Source organism: Dipodomys merriami, unplaced genomic scaffold, assembly GCF_024711535.1.
Source record: "Dipodomys merriami isolate MVZ:Mamm:240054 unplaced genomic scaffold, mDipMer1.0.p SCAF_411, whole genome shotgun sequence".
Classification (NCBI taxonomy): Eukaryota; Metazoa; Chordata; class Mammalia; order Rodentia; family Heteromyidae; genus Dipodomys; species Dipodomys merriami.
In genome coordinates this window covers 798,411-817,860 of record NW_027205727.1, presented here as the reverse complement: position 1 = coordinate 817,860, position 19,450 = coordinate 798,411, and the positions used below count along the sequence as shown (strand labels likewise).

At 39.6% G+C, this 19,450-nt stretch overlaps 1 protein-coding gene across 1 annotated transcript; it reads right to left on the bottom strand.

The window, feature by feature from the left end:
* Positions 1-617: 617 nt before the first annotated feature.
* Positions 618-18,655, bottom strand: LOC138807127 (zinc finger protein 25-like). Its single transcript, XM_069992691.1, has 6 exons — positions 18,599-18,655; positions 12,130-12,261; positions 3,749-3,875; positions 3,096-3,185; positions 1,881-1,981; positions 618-1,793 (listed from the first exon to the last, which is right to left on the bottom strand). Exons 1-6 carry the CDS (start codon positions 18,653-18,655, stop codon positions 618-620), a joined length of 1,683 nt encoding a protein of 560 aa, XP_069848792.1.
* Positions 18,656-19,450: the final 795 nt, after the last annotated feature.

Sequence of the window (19,450 nt, the reverse complement as noted above, 5' to 3'; positions counted from 1 at the left end):
TGGGTGTCCAATGATAAAGCCTGAGCAGTGTCTTCTGGGTGAAAGACTGCACACTGGGCTACATTCTTAAGGCTTCTCTCCTGTGTGAGTTCTTTGATGCAAACTGAGTTTTGTTTCAGGTGAGAAATTTTCCACATATCTTACAGTCCAAAGGTTTCACATGAGTTGCTAAAGTGTGAATGCTAGGTGAAGGATTTGCACATATACTACATTCCTAAGGTTTCTAACCTATGTAAATTGTTATGCCTGCTGAGGTGTGAACTCTGTTTGAAGGTCTTTACATATGTTGCTTTCATAAGGTTTCTCTACTGTGTGTGTTCTCTGATACAAAGTGAGTTATGACTTCTGTCTGAAAGTCTGTCCAGTTTTTTACTTTCATAGGGTTTCTCATGAGTGTGTCTTCACATGAGTATTAAATTTTGACTTCTGGGTAAAGGACTTTTCACAATTCTTACATTCACAGGGTTTCTCTCCCGTGTGACTTCTCTGATGTTTAGTAAGGTCTGCCTTGTAGGTGACTTTCTACCTGTTGCATTCATAAGGTTTCTCTCCTGTGTAAACTATGATGTGAAGTGACATGTGACTGCTGCATGAAAGACTTTCCACACCTGTTGCATTCATGTTGCTCTTTGGTGTATATTCTGATGTGAAGTGAGGTGTATCTTCTGTCTGAACAACTTCCCACATTTGTTACATTCATAAGGTTTCTCTCCTGTGTGTATTCTCTGATGCAAAATGAGGGGTGACTTCCGTACAAAAGCCTTTCCACATTTATCACATTCATAAGGTTTCTCCCCAGTGTGTCTTCTCTGATGTAAAGCAAGGTTTTCTTTCTGTCCGAAAGATTTTCCACATGTGTTACATTTGTAAGGTTTCTCTCCTGTGTGTACAGTGTGATGAACAGCAAGTTGTGACTTCCAGGTGAAACACTGTCCACATTCCTTACACTCATAAGGTTTCTCTCCTGTGTGAGTTCTCTGATGCAAAGTAAGGTGTATCTTCTGTCTGAATGACCTTCCACATTTGATACACTCATAAGGTTTCTCTCCTGTGTGTGTTCTCTGATGCAAAAGAAGTCTTGACTGGTGTCTGAATGACTTCCCACATTTGTTACATTCATTACATTTCTCTCCTGTGTGTATTCTCTGATGCAAAATGAAGGGTGACTTCCGCACGAAAGTCTTTCCACATTTATCACATTCAAAAAGTTTCTCCTCTGTGTGTCTTCTCTGATGTAAAACAAGGCTATTTTTCTGTCTGAAAGACTTTCCACATTCCTTACACTCATAAGGTTTCTCTCCTGTGTGAGTTCTCTGATGCAAAGTGAGGTGTGTCTTCTGTCTGAACAACTTTCCACATTTGATACATTCATAAGGTTTCTCTCCGGTGTGTATTCTCTGATGCAAAAGGAGTTGTGACTTCTTTTTGAATGACTTTTCACATTTGTTACATTCATTACGTTTCTCTTTGGGGTGATTTCTATGGGTGGAAAATTGTCTATATTCCTCATATTCATAGAGTTTTTCTTCTGTTGGTGTTTGAGAATGTAAATTCAGGTCTGACATCTGAGAGGTAAATTTTGCACACTGGATATACTCATTGGAATTCTCTGGATATTTGCTCTGAGGCTTCATAAGGTCTATTTCCTGACTGAAAGATTTGTCACATGCACCACATATGCAATGTTTCTCTCTTGTGTATCTTTTCTCATGAGTAGGGACTGTAGGTCTTAAGTTGAACAGTTTTCCACATAGACTACATCCAGGAGTTTTTCTTCCTCCCTGAAGTATTTTCTGAAAAAGAGAGCAGAGTTATAATAGCATTCTCTATATTCACTATGGTTATATTCATTCTGCCTTATGAAAAGTTACTAAACTCACTCCTTCCTCCACTGTATTACTATTTGTGACTAAGACTTCACATGGACTTTCATCTGGATTTTGCTGGCACATTTTATTCACGTCCTCCATTTCTTGGATATCTAAAATAAGTCACAGAAAAAAAGACAAAACACAAATGAGATCCAAAGATTCCTTACTGTAAAGGTAAAGACATTTTTACTCATTCTAATTATTACATATTTTAACATATCAGAGTAGGAATTGATTGGTGATAAATATATGCTTTTCTCCATAATGTCTAAATTAAGAAAGTAATACTGATGTTTTACAATGGAAAAGAATTTTTGTGTTTCAATTTTCTTCGTTTTATAACAGAGGAAATACTTCCTCAAATTACTTACCCATGTACTGTCAGAGTAGTAAGCTGTGTACGAACTATACCCTTTAGTATTCTTGGGGTTGTTTTTCTCAATTTTTATTTTGTTTGGCACAAGGGAATAGTTATTTTTTATTTCCTTGAAATAATTTATATATTTTGTTTTATTGTTTCTCAACCATTAGGTGAGGAACAAAAATATTTTCCATTCTCAGAAACCATAATATTGTTTATATATCACTTTGCCTATCAAGTAAGCAGGAATTGTTCCTAGAAGTAAGGTTTTACACCTACATCTCTTAAGTTCTAACTTCTTACTAAGAATTATGAGGTACCTATGGGAATTTTAAACTTTCTTTGTCTTCACTGTGGATCAAAGTCTTTTTAAAATTCCTTTTCTGATATTCCTGCCTATCAGAAGCATGGAAGAACAAAGATTCTTCAGCTCATCAGCCAAATAATCATCCTCTCTAGACTAAAATCTGCAGTTCTGAATCCCAGTGTATGTCTTCCAGCACTGATGATCTATTATACTCATCAGGAGAACAGGCCTGGAGTACTCCTTATTTCTTCATACGTACATAGTCCTAGTTTCAAAGAAAATAAAATCTTATTTTCTACATTTCTTGTTTAGTTTTTCTGTTTCAGAATGATTTCCACAAAGACAAAGAGAATTGCAAACTTTATCTCTATAGCCACAACAAATTCAGTTAGTGTCCACATGAATTCTTGATTTACTAGTCTTTAAGAGAAAGGATCATCTATTTGTTTGCCACACAGGACTTAGAATTGGGAACATTATTGCTCAGAACAGTGCAAGACGAATCTACCAACAGAGCTCTGGCAAAAACATCACTACACAAGATGCTTTAACTCACTTGTGAAATTTTTGCTTGAGGCTTCTCTTATCCTTGGTTCTACTGCTTGCACCAGTTTGACGATCAAGTTAGGTTTAGGAACACAGTGCCCTGTTAATAAGAAATAGTGAAGAATTATTGATCATGCTGGGTCATCTTTGCTGTAAGATTTGACCATCTATTCACAAGGTTGCTCCTAAATCTTGTTATTTCTCAATGACTCCATGGTTGACTTTCCCCCAGCTTTGGATTTATTTTTCTTTTTGTGTGGTTTGAAATCAGCTATTTTGCTCAAGGCTAGCATTCTACCAATTAAGAGTACCAGCCCCTCTTTCACTTTTTGAGTGGTTAATTGAAAATGAGTGTCATGGGGTCTTTTCTGCCATTTCTGGCTTCAAATCAAAATCCTCAGTTCAGCTTCCTGAGTAGCTAGGATAACAGACCAGCTCCATTGTACCTAATTGCCAGTTTTGAATTATAAATACCCATTTTAAATCTGTGGTTTCCAGATCATCTTTCCAACAGTAATATACATTATATTCTAGATTGTATAACCATTTACAATAATATGCTCAAGGTTGGGAAGAGAATGCTACATCTAAATAACATAAATATTCATATATCTACTAAAAACAAAGCACGTGACCTTACAAGTTAATGTGACTTTTGCTCACCCAAGGACACAATGTTACGGTAGATCTCCAGCATTACATCTCTATACAGAGTCCTCTGAGCAACGTCCAGGTACTGCCACTCCTCCCAGCTGAAGTCCACAGCCACATCATCAAATGACACTAGCTTCTGTAAGGACACATTTCTGTCAAGTAATTAGCCCTGAGTCATGAGAAAACCAAGGCTGGAATTTCATTCATCTACAGGTATGCATTTTATCTTATATAAAAATGTTTGGAGCTTGCTGTGTTATCTATACAGTGGGAGAAAGAATGATCAAAGTAGAAATGTTTGCCACTGTATTAACTTAGTAATTAAAATACAAGGTTTCCTGCTGGGAAGGTGGCTCAGTATTAGAGTGCTTGCCTTGCATGTATGAGACTCTGGGTTTGATTTCTCAGCACCACATAAGCAGAAAAACCCAGAAGTGGCTCTGTGGCTTAAGTGGTAGTGTGCTAGTCTTGAGCTGAAGAGCTCAGGGACAGCACCCATGCTGAGTTCAAACCACACAGACAACAAAAATAAAAAAAAATAGTTTCCCTAATACATCAGAATACATTTCTAAGGAGATAATAATCTGGCATGACCACATTAAGTCTAGGTAGTAAAAGAGTATGTTTAGCTTACTTTGATAAAATTTCCTATGTATCAGGGTGACAATGAAGTAAACAAGAAACTTTTCTTGCATTTTCATATTCTGCCTCACTTAAAAAGTGCTCTCACATGGGGGCTGGGAAGGTGGCTCAGTGGTAGAGTGCTTGCCTTGCATGCATGAGGCCCTGGGTTCGATTCCTCAGCACCACATAAGCAGAGAAAGCTGGAAGTAGTGCTGTGGCTCAAGTGGTAGAGCACTAGCCTTGAGCTGAAGAGCTGAGGGACAGTGCCCAGGCCCAGAGTTCAGGCACCATGACTGGCAAAAAAAAAAAAAAAAGTGCTCTCACATAAGCAAGCACAACACATTCAGGATATTATATCGAATATATACCATATTCATCAACCTACAAAAAGCAGTGTTCATGTGAATGTAAAAGAGAGTTAACAATACTCAAGAGAGTAGCTAATGACTGATTTGGACATTTTAAGATTTGACTTAGCACATAAAAATATTTTTGTTAACTGTTTCTGTTATTAAAATTTTTTACAGTAGCATTGAGTTTATTTATTCATGTTAAGTCACCTGAAATGATATCTGCTGCATTTAATGCTCATTACTGTAAATGGCTGAATAAACCCAGGGATGCCCAATATCTCATGGTTATATTCAACACAGCCTCATTACGACTCCCACAACAGTACTTTATTTTGTAAACTGTAACCCACTATTACTCCCTTTTCCCCTCCCCCCCCCAGCTTCAAATGCACATGATAAAGAGGTTTAGTTAGGAAATGTACATGGAAAATAATAAAAACAGCTTTCCATTTACAAAATATATTCCCCATACTGATTAATTCAGGCAGCTAATTGGTTTATGAAACTTTATTGAAGAAAAATAAATCAATTACTAGCAGAGCTATCAATCACTTCTCCAGTAATACCTTGCATCATTTATTCAGTGCTATATTAAGCAGTGTATTGGAAGACAGTTTAACTAATAGCCTCCTAAGAATTTAAATGAAAATTACAAAATGTTTGACACCCTATTTTGAAATACAAAGGGTGTTTGACTTCTAATTTCCATTCTCTGGAGAAGAACAGCTCAATTCTTTATTGACCTGTATAAAATACACCACATTTTCTGTTCTGCTGATACTATAAATTCAATATCAATTCTCCAGCCACATCAGTTAGGAGCATAAAGTACATGTAACCTCAAATCTCTAACAGTGGAAGGCTTCAACAAGAATGGATGCTGCTAGAATGTTGGTTCCTTTGATGTGACAACTGAGAATCCAGCTCCCGCCCCCTCAGGTGGCTTCTTTATCATGTTAGAGTAGTGAGGAATGGTTTGGTTTCATAATCAGGTTAAGAGTGAATATAGGTTGGGTGGGGGTTGGGGGAAGGATGGGAAAGGATGGGAAGGGGAAACAAAGGAGGAGGCTACAATGCTTGATAAGAAATGTATTCATTATCTTGCCCATGTAATTGTAACCCCTCTGTACAGTATTTTCACAATGAAAAAAAGAAAAGCACAAAAAAAAGAAAAAAAAGGAGTGAATATAGGAAGTAGAGGTAGAGGGCTAGCCTTAAGCTGGAGAGTTGAGGGACAGCACTTGGCCCAGAGTTCAAGCCCCATGACTGAGAAAAAAAAAAAAAAGTGAACATACTGGCTGTATAATACAAATGCTGAACTTTAAAAAAAAATTTGAGTCTTGGGCAACTGCTTTCTTGTAACTACAGTTTCTAAAAGCAGTTATTGTCCAAAGCTGGAAGAACTTAAGTCTACTCAGATGAGAATGTAAATGAATGGAGGGAGGGAGCTAAGTGAAAAATAAAATTTAAAAGAAAAGATGATGTCTGATAGGGGAGCAGCCAGATAAGAAATCAAAAAAGGAACAGTAGTTTCAAGTTCATTCCAGCTATAATGCAGGTTATTCTGACTTTTAGGTAGCATCACATGACATACTTTTGATTCTATTCCCGAGATACTCTGTTGTATTTGTCTCTGTCTGTTTTATTGTCCGTGCAATCTCTGGCACTAGGAGGTCATCTAGGATCGGATCACATAGCAGTGAATAAATGGATAAACAAACTTTAGAAATAGTTAAAGCAGGAGACCACTGTGACCTTAGAATATCAAGACAAATACTGTCAATATTGTTAATATTTGGATGCTAAATTCTTGTTGTAAACGCAACCTCAGGTGGTTTGTTGGGTAGGCTGTAGGAAAATGAATTGTTAAAAAAATACACCTCCATGATATGGGCTGTCATTACATAACAGAATATAAGAGAACATTATTCCTTATTAATCCATTTCAACACCATACTCTGTGCTTTTCTCCTGGCTCCTCACTATCAAAGGATCTGTCCCAAACTCTTGATTATCCAGGTGGCTGGGGAAAGACTATCTTCTTCTTACACTGGCTTTCCCAGACACAGGCACAGAGGGCCAGGGGCCCGTGGAGCAGTGGCCTCAGCCTTCTCCCCATGCAGCAGCTGATGCTTCCCCAGCCTGAAGAAATTCTAATGATTGAAATGTGGTCATAGATACCCTGATACTTCCTTCCTCTGTAAGAACTGCTACATGAACTTTTGTGAACATTGCATACCTCCTACAGTAAGAAATTTAGGTGGCAGAGGAATAAAATGTTCCTTGACTACAATTGCATTTTATCAGTCCTTTACTGAAGGATGGAGGCAAAGGGCAAAAGGCTTATGGAACATTAAAAAATGACCAAAAAAATGTGAAATATGACCACAAGCACAACAGAGTATAAAAAGGATAAAAAGTGATGCTACCTAAAACCTACAGAAGAAAATTTTAAAAGGTGAAATGAAATATAGTACTAATTTGTTTTGCAGAGGCTAAAAGGAAAGTCTTTTGATTCCCATTTTGAACCCCATTACAAAGGAAGAATGGCCAACAATCATCCTACCAATCCAGCCATGTGTGACAATACCAGTGGTGAATGCTGACTAGCACACAAAAAGGAAATATATGTGTAAAGTATTGAAAGAAAATAATCTTCAATAGATAATCCATTGGGTAGAGGAACTCTTCAGAAAATGTAGATAGGAGATATTTAAATGGAAAGATAATTCATTAATAACACATCTGCCTTTTAAGACTGTTACAAAAAATTATCCTGCTTCAAAAGAATAAGATGCCAACATGCATGTACACATAGGACAAGGTCATTAAAAGGAAATCTGTAGAACATATGTTAGGTTTTAGGTAATCTTTCTGAAATGATTCATGGAAGAAAAACTAATTTATTAAGATTCAATATACAAATGCACAAGTGTATTATACACAAAGTATTTGCACTAGGCATATGTATCAATTAATACTTTACTTGCTTGGTAAATATGAAGGCCTGAGACCAAAGAATTCTACCAAAAGAAAATAAAAAGACAATAAATTTAGGGCTGGGAACATGGCTTATAAAGAGTGCTTGCTTAGCATGCATGAAGTAATGGTTTTGATTCCTCAGTACCACATGAACAAAAAAAGCTGAATGTGGTGCTGTGGCTCAAGCAGTGAGTGCTAGACTTCAGGGAAAGAAGCTTAGAGAGAATGAATGCCCAGTTACTGAGATCAAGGAACTGTGCAAAAAAGGCCACAGAATTGTAATTTTTTAATCTTCCATTACTATTGGAAAAGTAATACTCCTCTAATTTATAAACATCAGGACAAAACATCAGCAGTACATACATATCACTGGCATTATTTCAAACTAAATGCTGTTTATAAAGTACTGAAGTATTAATTTTACGAAGACCAAAACAATGAGAGTAATTCTCAAGACAAACTTCCTAGAAAAAAATGAGATATAAAGCTAGGTTATAAACACATTACAGTTAAGTAATATATTTCTAAAAATCGATGAGTGAAATAAACACAGGGAAATTAGTATGGATATGGGAGAAATGTACATTATCACTATGTTTTATAGGCTATTAAAAGCAGTCACTTTGTTACTTCACCTTTGAACTAAAAGCAAATGCTTTTAACTATGTATGATCTATTCACAGGTATATTTTCTGGAGGGTGGGGGAAAGTCATAGAACTCCAGGGAAACAGGGAAAAAGTACAGCAGTGGAATTCATTAGACACTAATGAAAATAAACTATACAACTCATGATTAGAGAAGGGAGGGAGGAATTGTGAAAATAAGGAAAGGAAGACCCTCTGTGAAAGGGAATATACTCATTACCTGATATGTAATTGTAATCTCTCTGTATCTCTATAACAATAAATTAAATTAATTATAAAACAATCCTTCCATGTAGTTGTGCTAGCCTACACTGTTTGCTTAGTGAAGAAAATATACCAGTTAGAATAGTTACAACTATTAGAAATAAAATACAAGGCTTAATTTGAAATGTGAAATATTGGAATTGAGGGTGAATATTAATTCTATATAAACCAGTAACAATAACCTTGTTTTAGTATCAAATTAACTGTTAGTATTAAATGTTCAGGTAAGAAAAAAGCAAATCAAAACAAGTGCTCTAGCTCAAGACTGTTATCAGACCCTAGCTACTCAAGGAGGCTGAGATCTGGAAGCCAGCATTGTAGACAACTCAAATTCATTTGAAATTTTGGAGTTGAGGTTGAATATTAATTCCACATAAGCCAGTAACAGTATGTGCTGGTAAGAAAAACAAAAACAAGAGCTTCAGGAACGAGAATGTATCCTACTTATTAAGGAGGCTGAGGTCTGGAAGCAGCCTTGGTGGACAACTCAAATTAAATAGCTAATAACAGGTTGGAGGCATGGCTTAAATGAGCGTGTCAACAGTGATTGAGGAAGCTGACTGACTGAGTTCAAGATCTAGTACTAGCACAAGAAAGCATGGTTGGGGCTTTGACACTAATTGTGACAACACAGTAAGTCCTCAGACATAAAGAGAAATGAAAATGAGTGGAGTGGGGAGAGGAGAGAAAAGGGGCAGAGAAAAGAAGAGCTGACAAGACAGTAGTGGAAAAAAGGGAAAAAGAAGGGAAGGGAAAGGAAAAGAAGAGAAGAAGGGAGGAAAGTTTCATGACATTAGACTTGACAGTGACTCCTTTGATAGGACACCAAAAGTGTTTGATACTAAACAAAATCAAATTTAGTGCATATAATTAAAACATTGTATATCAGAAGGTGTGATGAACAAGGAAGAGAAAGCATAGTATTAGTCTTTCTCTAAATAGATTACTAACCAAAGTGAATTAAAAACATAAAACAACGGGGCTGGGAAGGTGGCTCAGTGGTAGAGTGCTTGCCTTGCATGCCTGAGGCCCTGGGTTTGATTCCTGAGCACCATATAAGCAGAAAAAGCCGGAGGTGGTGCTGTGGATCAAGTGGTAGAGTGCTAGCCTTGAGCTGAAGAGCTGAGGGGCAGCACCCAGGCCCAGAGTTCACATAAAACAAAATCCTATAATTAATCATCCCCCCACAACACAAAATCTAATTTAAAAATGGAAAAAACTGAAGAGACTTTTCTAAAAAGTATACAGGTAGCTCATTAAATATAAAAAAGTTCAATGTCAATAGTTATTAGAAAAATTCAAATCAAAATGAAATATCTACTTCTTCATACACACTTTTATTAAACAAAAACAAAAAAGTTTCCAAAGTCTAACAACTGTTGAGAAAGATGTGAAAACAAAGTGAATTTTGATGCATTTCTGGCAGGAATGTAAAACAATCAACGATGGTATGGAGACTTCTAAAAGAACTAAATATAGAATTACATAGGAATATGGTCTAGGGGCTGGGAAGGTGGCTCAGTGGTAGAGCACTTGCTTGCATGCCTGAGGCCCTGGGTTCGATTCCTCAGCACCACATAAGCAAAAAAAAGAAAGAAAAAAGAAAGAAAGAAAGAAAGGAATATGGCCTAGCACTTCTATTTCTAGATTTATACCAATGGAAGTGAAAGCAGGGACTAGAACAATTATTTGGAGAATCACTACACAACAACTACTCACAATAACCAAAAGACAGAAGCCTGGAAAGAATAGATAAATGTGTTTAACAGGAAGAAAACTTTAATACATTTTACAGCAGGGATAAATCTTGAATACAATAAGCTAAATAAAATACACCAGGCATCAAGTATCAGCCATGGTATGATTTCCCTTACTGCTCTTCCATGGATCAACAAACACATAGACCCAGTAATATAATGGTTCCAAAGACTGGTAGGAGCTGTGTATTTAATGATTTTTACAGCTTCATTTATGGAAGGTAAAAAATGCTGTAGAAGGATGGAAGGCATGACCATAAAACAATGTGGCCATATGTAATGGTTTAATGTAGCCAAAAAGGATGGAATATACCTATACTCCCTGAATTTGGGATTACCAGCCAGCCTAGGCTACATAAAATTTCAAGAGCAAGCTAGACTACATAGCAAGACCTGTCTTCAAAGGGAATACAGAAAAAATCAAACCATAAGAAAAATGTCAATTCTAAGAGCCACTGCAGCAAAGGAAAATTTGTAAGAAAAACTAGTTCCCAGACACAGCATTCGAAGAAAAGTAAAAAGTGAGAGACAGATGGAGGGAAGACAGGCTGGGAGAAAAAAAAATACAGAAAGAAAAATAGATACATAAAGAAAGATACAAATAAGCAAAGCTAGAGAGCAGAAAACAAAGATTGAAACAGAAAATAGTAGGGGGGTGGGGAATCCTGTGAGGACACCTTAGAAAAAAATAGAGGGATTTCTAGAAAAATCATAGACCATATCATTGCCTATAGCCTAAGTTTCAAGTAAGAAAATGACCATGAAGCAGTCCAATAAGGTATGAAGAGTAATTTAAGTACATATTGCTTACTCAGTCCTCTAAAACATTCAAAGACTTCATTAAGACAGTTCAATGTTATTCATGAGGACGGGATCTCTGACAAGTTGCTAGGGAACCTTTATCTTCCATGAGATGTCACCTCCTCTAGGTTATTGAATCACATCACAGAGTGACTACATTTTCTCACATAAGAAAAACTAGAAACAAGCTGAAGGAAATCTGCACTTAACATAGACAGAATGTCAGATTTTATTAAAATATGCTAAACTTAATAGCCATCTTTATGGGATTTATGAACATGTTCCTGAAGCTGAATCTGTTTTTCTGTTTTTAAATCTTGGACACCTTTAAGTTCATAAGATGGAATGTAATACAAAATGAGAAATAAAATGCAACTCACCAGAGAATCTTTCATTCTTTCTTGCTGTTGATAATGAACAGAAGATTCAGGAAGCATGGCTGGGAGAGAAGGCAAATGAGGTAGTCAGGAAAGAACCTGTGTGATTTTCCTGAAATTTTCCTCCTCAAAATATTATACATGGGAGGAAAGGCCTTCTTATGGGAGAAGAATTTTTTATGTATCAAGTAAAGCATCAAACTCTCCACTAAAGACAAATCCACAGTCCATTAGTTGCTAGATATTGTTAGCCCAGTAAGATTATTTCCCATAGCTAAGCATGCTCCTTCCCCTTTCCACATTGGCATGCTCCCTTCCTGGTCAACACTAGGCCCATTAAGGAAAGGCAGTTAATAATCAGCCTCCCTCCAAGCCCCCTTTACCTTGAGATGGTACTCTTCTGAGGTAGTTACCACCATATAAGGCAGCAAGAACTCCCTAGAGTGACCTTAAGGTCTGGGCAGATGCAGAGCCCCTTATCTACTATTTGGACAGCAGCCATAAATCCTAGTCCACCATGATGGATCCCTTGGTCCACATGTCCACACTGGGATCTCCACCTCCTAGCCCCTCGTTATATAGGTCACCTCAAACAATAGCCGGTACTTCTTCTCACTCTTCACTTGTGAGGTCTTGCCAGTTCCACTGCTGTCAATAAAACTTTCTTTGTTCTTTGTACCTGGATGTTTGCATGGTTTTCTGGCAAAGTCTAATATACCCTAACAGATAATACAAAAGCAATTCATTTCTCTGTTAATGTACATACAGAATTCATAAAAAACTGATGTTCCTACAAAAATAATTGAATAATCAAAAAGTCACATCTTCACTAAAACTAGCTATTACTCAAACACACTTAGAGATGTATGATCTATTATTCTACTAATGCAAAGATATCCTAGGACTCCACTGAGCATTTGTATTCTAACATTCATTTACATATTTAAACACCATGGAGAACACGAATATTGTGACTCAGTATTTTTCACCTAAATTTATAGAGGGAAAATGTATACAACACATATTTTTTGTGTTATAATGTTTCAATGATGATTGTCAAATGGCACATTTCCTTGTATCCAAATACTCAGAGCACCCTCATCAGGGCAGAGAATCAAGGACAGTTATGACTCCTGGAGAGTTGTCAGATTGTCTGAAGAACTTTTGGGCTTTCAGTGACCTGGAAGGTAAATTAAAAAGGCTTAGGGACAGGCACTGGTGGCTCATGCATGTAAACCTCGCTGAATCAGGAGGCTGAGATCTAAGGATCATGGTTCAAAGACAGCCTGGGAAGGAAACCAAGTGGAATCTTATCTACAATTGACTACCAAAAACCTGGATATGGAGCTGTGGCTCAAGTGGCAGAGGATGAGTTTTGAGCCAAAAAGCTCAAGGGCATCATCCAGATTTGAGTTCAAACCCTAGGAATCACACACACACACACACACACACACACACACACACACATAACACACACACACACTCGATAGATCTGTCAGACAGTGACTCTCATTTACATGCCTATGTCCCTTCAATGCACTTCCATGGAGACTGAAGGAATGCTGGGGAAGAGGGATATACCCAGTGAAGACAGTATGTGGACAGAGAAGAATAGACAGCAATGAAGGAGTGATGCTTCCTCAAGGTTTCCAGGAAGTCCATGAAATGATTATACATAAGGTGTACGATGTTCCAGGGGATCAGCAGCAGAAGAAAAGGATAACAGGGTGATATGGGGTTCTGTGCAAGCCTGAACTTGGAGAGCCTTGAGTTGCAGTGAACAATCTCCTCCTGCTGCCCTAATCCATTTGGTCATCCCTCTATTTTGCTTTCTCCTCTAAAGAAAGCCACAGGTGTTCAGTGCTGAGGAGCAGAGCCATGGAAATGGTAAAAGGGTCAGAGAACGTTGCTCAATGGGCATCATTGGCACCCACCAAAGCAGCAGGGGTTCTGAATCTACACCAGCCATCCTTCATGGCCTGCATGCAGAGGCCAAAGAGAACAGAGAGACCATAGGAAAAAATTGTGCATGTGTGCCAATTCTGGGGCTTGAACTCAAGGTCTGAGCCCCCTCCTTGATCTTTTGTTTAAGGCTAGTGATCTACCACTTGAGTGACACCTCCATTTCTGGCTTTTCAAAAGGTGGTTAATTTGAGATAAGGGCCTCACAGACTTCCCTGCCCAGGCTGGCTTTAAACCTTGATTATCAGATCTCAGCTCCCTGAGTAGCTGGGATTATAGATGTGAACCACTGGTCCCTGGCTTAGGAAGGAATCTTAATCACACTCAATCTTCTAAGTATTGATTAGTGGTATGTACTGTCACTTCTGCACAATGCAAGAATGTTTTTTCTGGTCCTGGGGCTTAAACTCTTGATCTGGGTGCTATCCATGAGTTTTTGTTCTCAAGGCTAGCACTCTACCACTTGAGCCAAAAAGCTCCACTTCCAGTTTTACAGTGGGTCATTGGAACTCAGAGTCTCACAGGGACTTTCCTGCCCAAGCGGGCTTTGAACTGTGATCCTCAGATCTCAGCCTCCTGAGTAGTGAGGATTACATGCATGAGCAACTGGTGCCCAACTAATGAAAGAATTCTGGAGACAGTAAGTAAGTGAGGAAAAATAACTGCTGTTAAAAGGTAGAGCCTGTCACAGTGCTCACACAGTAGCTACGATTACAGACATGAGCCATGGGCACCTGACATGACATGTGTATTCTTGTTTTGGATGTAGGCATATTTGTTTTAGTAAAATGTACCTTTCTCATTGGTGGCTTAGGTCTGTTTCTTAGCTACTCAACTAATTACCAAAAGGCCAGCAATGGAGCTTAGACTCAAGTGGTAGAGCATTAACCTTGAGCAAATAAACAAAACAAAACAAAAACAAACAAAAAAAAAAAACAGCTTATGGAGAGTACTCAGGCCCTGAGTTCAAGCCCCAGGACCATTAGACACAGACACAGACACACAGAAACATATTGCAAATGTACTCAGAACACCACTATTCTACAAACAGAAAAACTTGGGCCCAAAAAAAAAAATGGCTGGGAGCTGGTACCTTATACCTGTGATCCTAGCTACCCAGCAAGCTGAGATCTGAAGATTACAATTCAAAGACAACCTGGGCAGGAAAGTCCATAAGACTCTTATCTTCAATTAACCACCAGAAAACCAGAAATGGAGCTATGGCTCTAGTGGTAGAGTAGCAGTCTGGAGCCAAAGAGCCCAGGAACAGTGTTCAGATACTGAGTTCAAGCTTGGCCAGTGGTGAGCAGCAGAGCCACAAGCAAGCACATCTCCTTCAGTGAAAGGCCCTCTGGCAATCCATAAATCCAGCTAGGTCCTGCTGATCCTGTTTACTGGATTAGTTGACTGAATAACTCTATAAACAACATCCCCCCCCCCCCTGTGACTTACAGAGCTGCTCTGGAAGGCCCCAAAGTCTGACTGATGTGGACCCCAGGGGAGGGTTAACAACTGTTGTCTAAGCCACTCAGCTTGCAGAGATGATCAGTTCTGCCCTTTCCATTGGGCAGAGCCACTCTACACCCAGTTTTGACCCTCTTCTGCATCTTGCAGGCTCCATTCAAGGCAAAAAGTTCTGGCTAAAAATGTACAGAATACCACTGAATGAGACACTCAGCCCAAGGTTGCCATCTTCACTCAAATGAACTATAAAGCTGACTTTAATAGGTGAACTTGGTAATAAATTATCCTAGTCGTACAGACCTGGCCGCTGGAACACAGAACAAATGATTGGCCAGAGACAAGATCACAAAACTTGAATCTTGGCCATACAAACGTCTCAATCCAAATTCAGTAGTGAATATGAGACTCAAATCCAGGCACTCTCCTCACCAGACAGAGCCATGTTCTTAATCACACCTGTGGGTGTTGTTGATTCCTTGGTACAGGAATATGATGGGATGACAAAGGCCACACAAATGGAGTATTATTTGAGGGTGAGCTTTGCTAAAAGATAACAGCCCCAGCTCTGGCATTTAATAACTTGTGACATCATAGACAAGTCATTTTAATTTTTTTGCCTCTGTTTCTACATCGGTGAAATGGAGATAATCAGAGCCCCTTCCCTCATAGAAGAGCAGGTCTCCAGCAAGGTGCAGGGGCTCCTGCCTGTAATCCTAACTACTCAGGAGGCTGAGATCAGAGGATTGAAGTTCAAGGCCAAAGAGCAGCAAAGTCTGTGAGACTCTCATCTCTAATTAATCACCAGAAAACCAAAAGTAGTACAGTGGTTCGAAGTGGTAGAGAACTAGCCTTAAGCAGAAGAGCTCAGGGTCAGTGCCCATCCACTGAGTTTAAGCCTGATAACCAAAAACAACAAAAAAAAATGAGCAGGCCGGGAGCTGGTGGCTCACGCCTGTAATCCTAGCTACTCAGGAGGCTGAGATCTGAGGATCATGGTTCAAAGCCAGCTCAGGGAAGGAAAGTTCATGAGACTCTTATCTCCAATAAACCACTAGAAAACCAGAAGTGGTGCTGTGGCTCAAGCGGGTAGAGCACTCGCCTTAAGCTGAAGATCACAAGGATAGCGCCCAAGCCCAGGGTTCAAGCCCCATGACTGACAAAAAAAAAAAAAAAAGAGCAGGTTCCACTCATGAGTTTAAGATAGTATATTGAGATCAAAGCCAGCCATGGCAGCTAAATCTGAGAGATTAATCTCCAATTAACCTGTAAAAAGCCAGAAGTATAATTGTGGCTCAAGTAATAGAGGGCCAGATCTAAGCAACCTACCCACTGCCTTTGTTCCAACTTGACACAGGCCAAGCACAAAGGGTCCAACAACAGATATTTGGTGATGAGAAACTGAATGAGTGAACTTTACACCTCCTGCCAACATTTCTTGTCCAGCCCCTCTCTGGCTGCAATGTTAATTATTCTCTCATTGTGTGAAAATAAGTATAGCATAAAACATGCTATACAAACCAAGTATACGTATACACTTCAGTGGCTTTAAGTAAAATCACATTTCAAGCAACCTCACTGATATCAACTTCTAGAACTTTCTCAGTATCCCAAACTGAAATTGGGTACCTATTAATTAGCAGTACCCATCCATGCCTTTTCCCAGGCTCTGGAAACCCACCATTCTACTTCCTGAGGTTGAGAGGAGAGGATTGCAGTTCAAAGCCAGCCTGGGCAGGCAAGTCTGACACCCTTATCTCCAATTAACAAGAAAAAAATCAAAAACATAAAACAGAAATAGAGATGGTGCTCATCTGGTAGAGCACCAATTGTGAGGGGAAAAAAGCAATAAAAAATATGAGGTGGGGCTGGGGATTTAGCTCTTGGAGAAGCCTGTCCTGACAAGTACAAGGTCCTGAGTTCCATCCCCACCTCTGACTTGACAACAACAATAACAACAACAAGTAGTACACAAACTATTTATGCCCAGAGGCAAGTTTACGATAAAAGATAATCACTACCTCATCCTTCTTTATAAATATGAGCTGGGTGCTGTTGGCTCATATCTGTAATCCTTGCTGCTGCTACTCAGGATGCTGGGGATCACAGTTCAAAGCCAGCCTGGGCACAAAACTCCATGAAATTCTATCTTCAGTAAATTACTCAGAAAAAGCTGGAAATAGAGCTGTGGCTCAGTGGTAGCCTTGAGAAAAAGACTCTCATGGAAATGTCCCTAGCCTTGAGATCAAGCCCCAGCATCAACAAAAACAAAATAGAATACGAGGTCCTGTGTTTAGGCAACTGCACAAGTACATACAGACACACAGACACAGAGTACAGTGCCAGCCCCAACCTGACTAACTAAATCCAAGTCTCTGGGGCTGCCTCCAGGTGGTTTGCATCTTAGCCAGCTAAGCCAGGTGCTGGTGGCCCACATCTGTTATCCTAGCTATTCAGGAGAGGCCAAGATCTGAAAATCATGGTTCAAACCAGTCTGGGCAGGAAAGTTCATGAGACTCTTATCTCCAATGAGCCACCTAAAAACCTAGAATTAGAGCTGTAGCTCAAGTGGTAAAACTGAGCAAAAAAGCTCAGTTTATAGTACCCAGGCCATGATTTCAAGCCACAGCCGGCACTATAAAGTACAGAAAGACCCACCAGTTAGTAAGCAAAAGAGCACAACTGCATTCACTCCAACACCAGTCTCTCCATGGCTCATATAGGTGGAAAAGAGAGAGCATTTATTTGTGCCAGTGCTGGTGCTTGAAGTCTGGGTCTGTGTGCTATCTCATAACCTTTTCTCTCTAGGCTGATGCTCTACCACTTTAGCCACAGCTCACTTCCAAGAGAATGAAAGTTAAATTAAAAGGCTGTACATGCCCAATAATTAGATAGCCTTGGGCACAATTCCAGGAAGACCAATGGTAATCTAGCTCTTAGACAAGTTCAAACCCCACAGAACCCTAGTTTCCTTACAGGTTTCTGGAATGAGAGTCCTACAAGCACCTAGAATTGCCAGCCATAGCACAGTACTCTTAAAGTCAACAAGAGTAACTTTGTGTTTCAGTTTGGTTTTATTTTGTGGACTGATCCTAGGGCTTAAACTCAGGGCCTGGATCCTGTCCCTGAGCTTCTGTGCTCCTGAGACTTGAGCCATAGATCCACTTTGTGGCTTTTTGGTAGTTAATTGGAGAGCAAAGTTTCAGACTTTTCTGCCAAGGCTGTTTTTGTATCATGAGCTCAGCTCTCAGCCTCCTGAGTAGCTAGGATTACAGGCATGAGCTACTGGTGCCCAGCTAACTAATTATATTCCTTTATTAACTAGCACTCTGGTAATCCATAAGGCCAGGGCCCACTGAGAGACCCTGGAGCTAGGCTCATACCTAGGACCCATCACCCTGAAGTGGGGGTGAGCTTCTCTAGAGGCTCCTGAACCTCCCCTCTGCCAGCTCCATTACTCCAGGATAAGGCCAGACCTGTTAATCATCCCTGCTGAGGAGAGTTTAACCCTGCCTGCAGGCCCTGGGCTAGTGTTAGCAGCCCTGGTTACCAGCTTTCCTTCAGTTCCCATATGAAGTTGGGAAAGAGGAGAGGTCTCAAAGAGAGATTCGGGCTAGGTTATCTGTGGCTCACCTCCTTTCCCCACTCCACTGCACATGCTACAGAGGCTCCCTCCATTCCCAGTTCCATTGTGGTTGTTAGGAAGCAACAGTTTCATTTAAGTCTTTGTCTTTCTGACTCTGACAACATGTATGAAATGCAGAGGGTCTGGCATATGCAAAATACAGAAGACACATAACCCACTCACACAATTCAAACACTGACAAGGGCAATTAACTGCTACAGGATGTACTTTTAGCTGCCAAGTTAACGTCAAGGTATTAACTAGAGCATTTGCTAATCTCCATTTGATTAGCCCTAGAACAAAGAGCCCTCTGTACTCAAGACACCAGAATGGCCAGAGACCAGCCAGAGACTGAGGAGAAAGGAAAAGCATCAACCTCAAAAATTCAGCCTCTTGGGCTGGAAAGGTGGCTCAGTGGTAGAGCACTTGTCTTGCATGCATGAGACCCTGGGTTCCATTCCTCAGCACCACATAAGCAAAAAGAACAAAGCTGGAAGTGGTGCTATGGATCATGTAGTAGAGTGCTAGCCTTGAGCTGAAGAGCTGAGGGACAGCACCCAGGCCCAGAGTTCAGGCCCCATGACAGGACCCCCCCCCCCCAACAAAAAAAATTCAGCCTCTTCCTTTGAGGCCAGCCAACAGTCAGTCAAGTCAGATCCTGATATACAAATTACCCACTTCTTATGGGACCAGGAAAAATCACATAAGCAAATCTGAAATGCCCTACTATAGGAAGCAATTTAAGTATCCATAGACTTGCTAGGAGATAAGGGAGTTGGAATGATGTGAGGGAGCAGTCAAAGCCAGGTGCCAATGGTTCACACATGCCATCCTAGCTACTCAGGAGGCTGAAATATGAG

Coding starts and splice junctions, on each gene's coding strand:
- LOC138807127 (XM_069992691.1), bottom strand. CDS start 18,655: ATGGAACTGGGAATGGAGGGAGCCTCTGTAGCATGTGCAGTGGAGTGG. Junction 12,262..18,598: donor CAGTGGAGTGGGGAAAGGAG/GTGAGCCACAGA, acceptor ATTATCTGTTAG/GGTATATTAGACTTTGCCAG. Junction 1,794..1,880: donor GTAATACAGTGGAGGAAGGA/GTGAGTTTAGTA, acceptor TCTCTTTTTCAG/AAAATACTTCAGGGAGGAAG.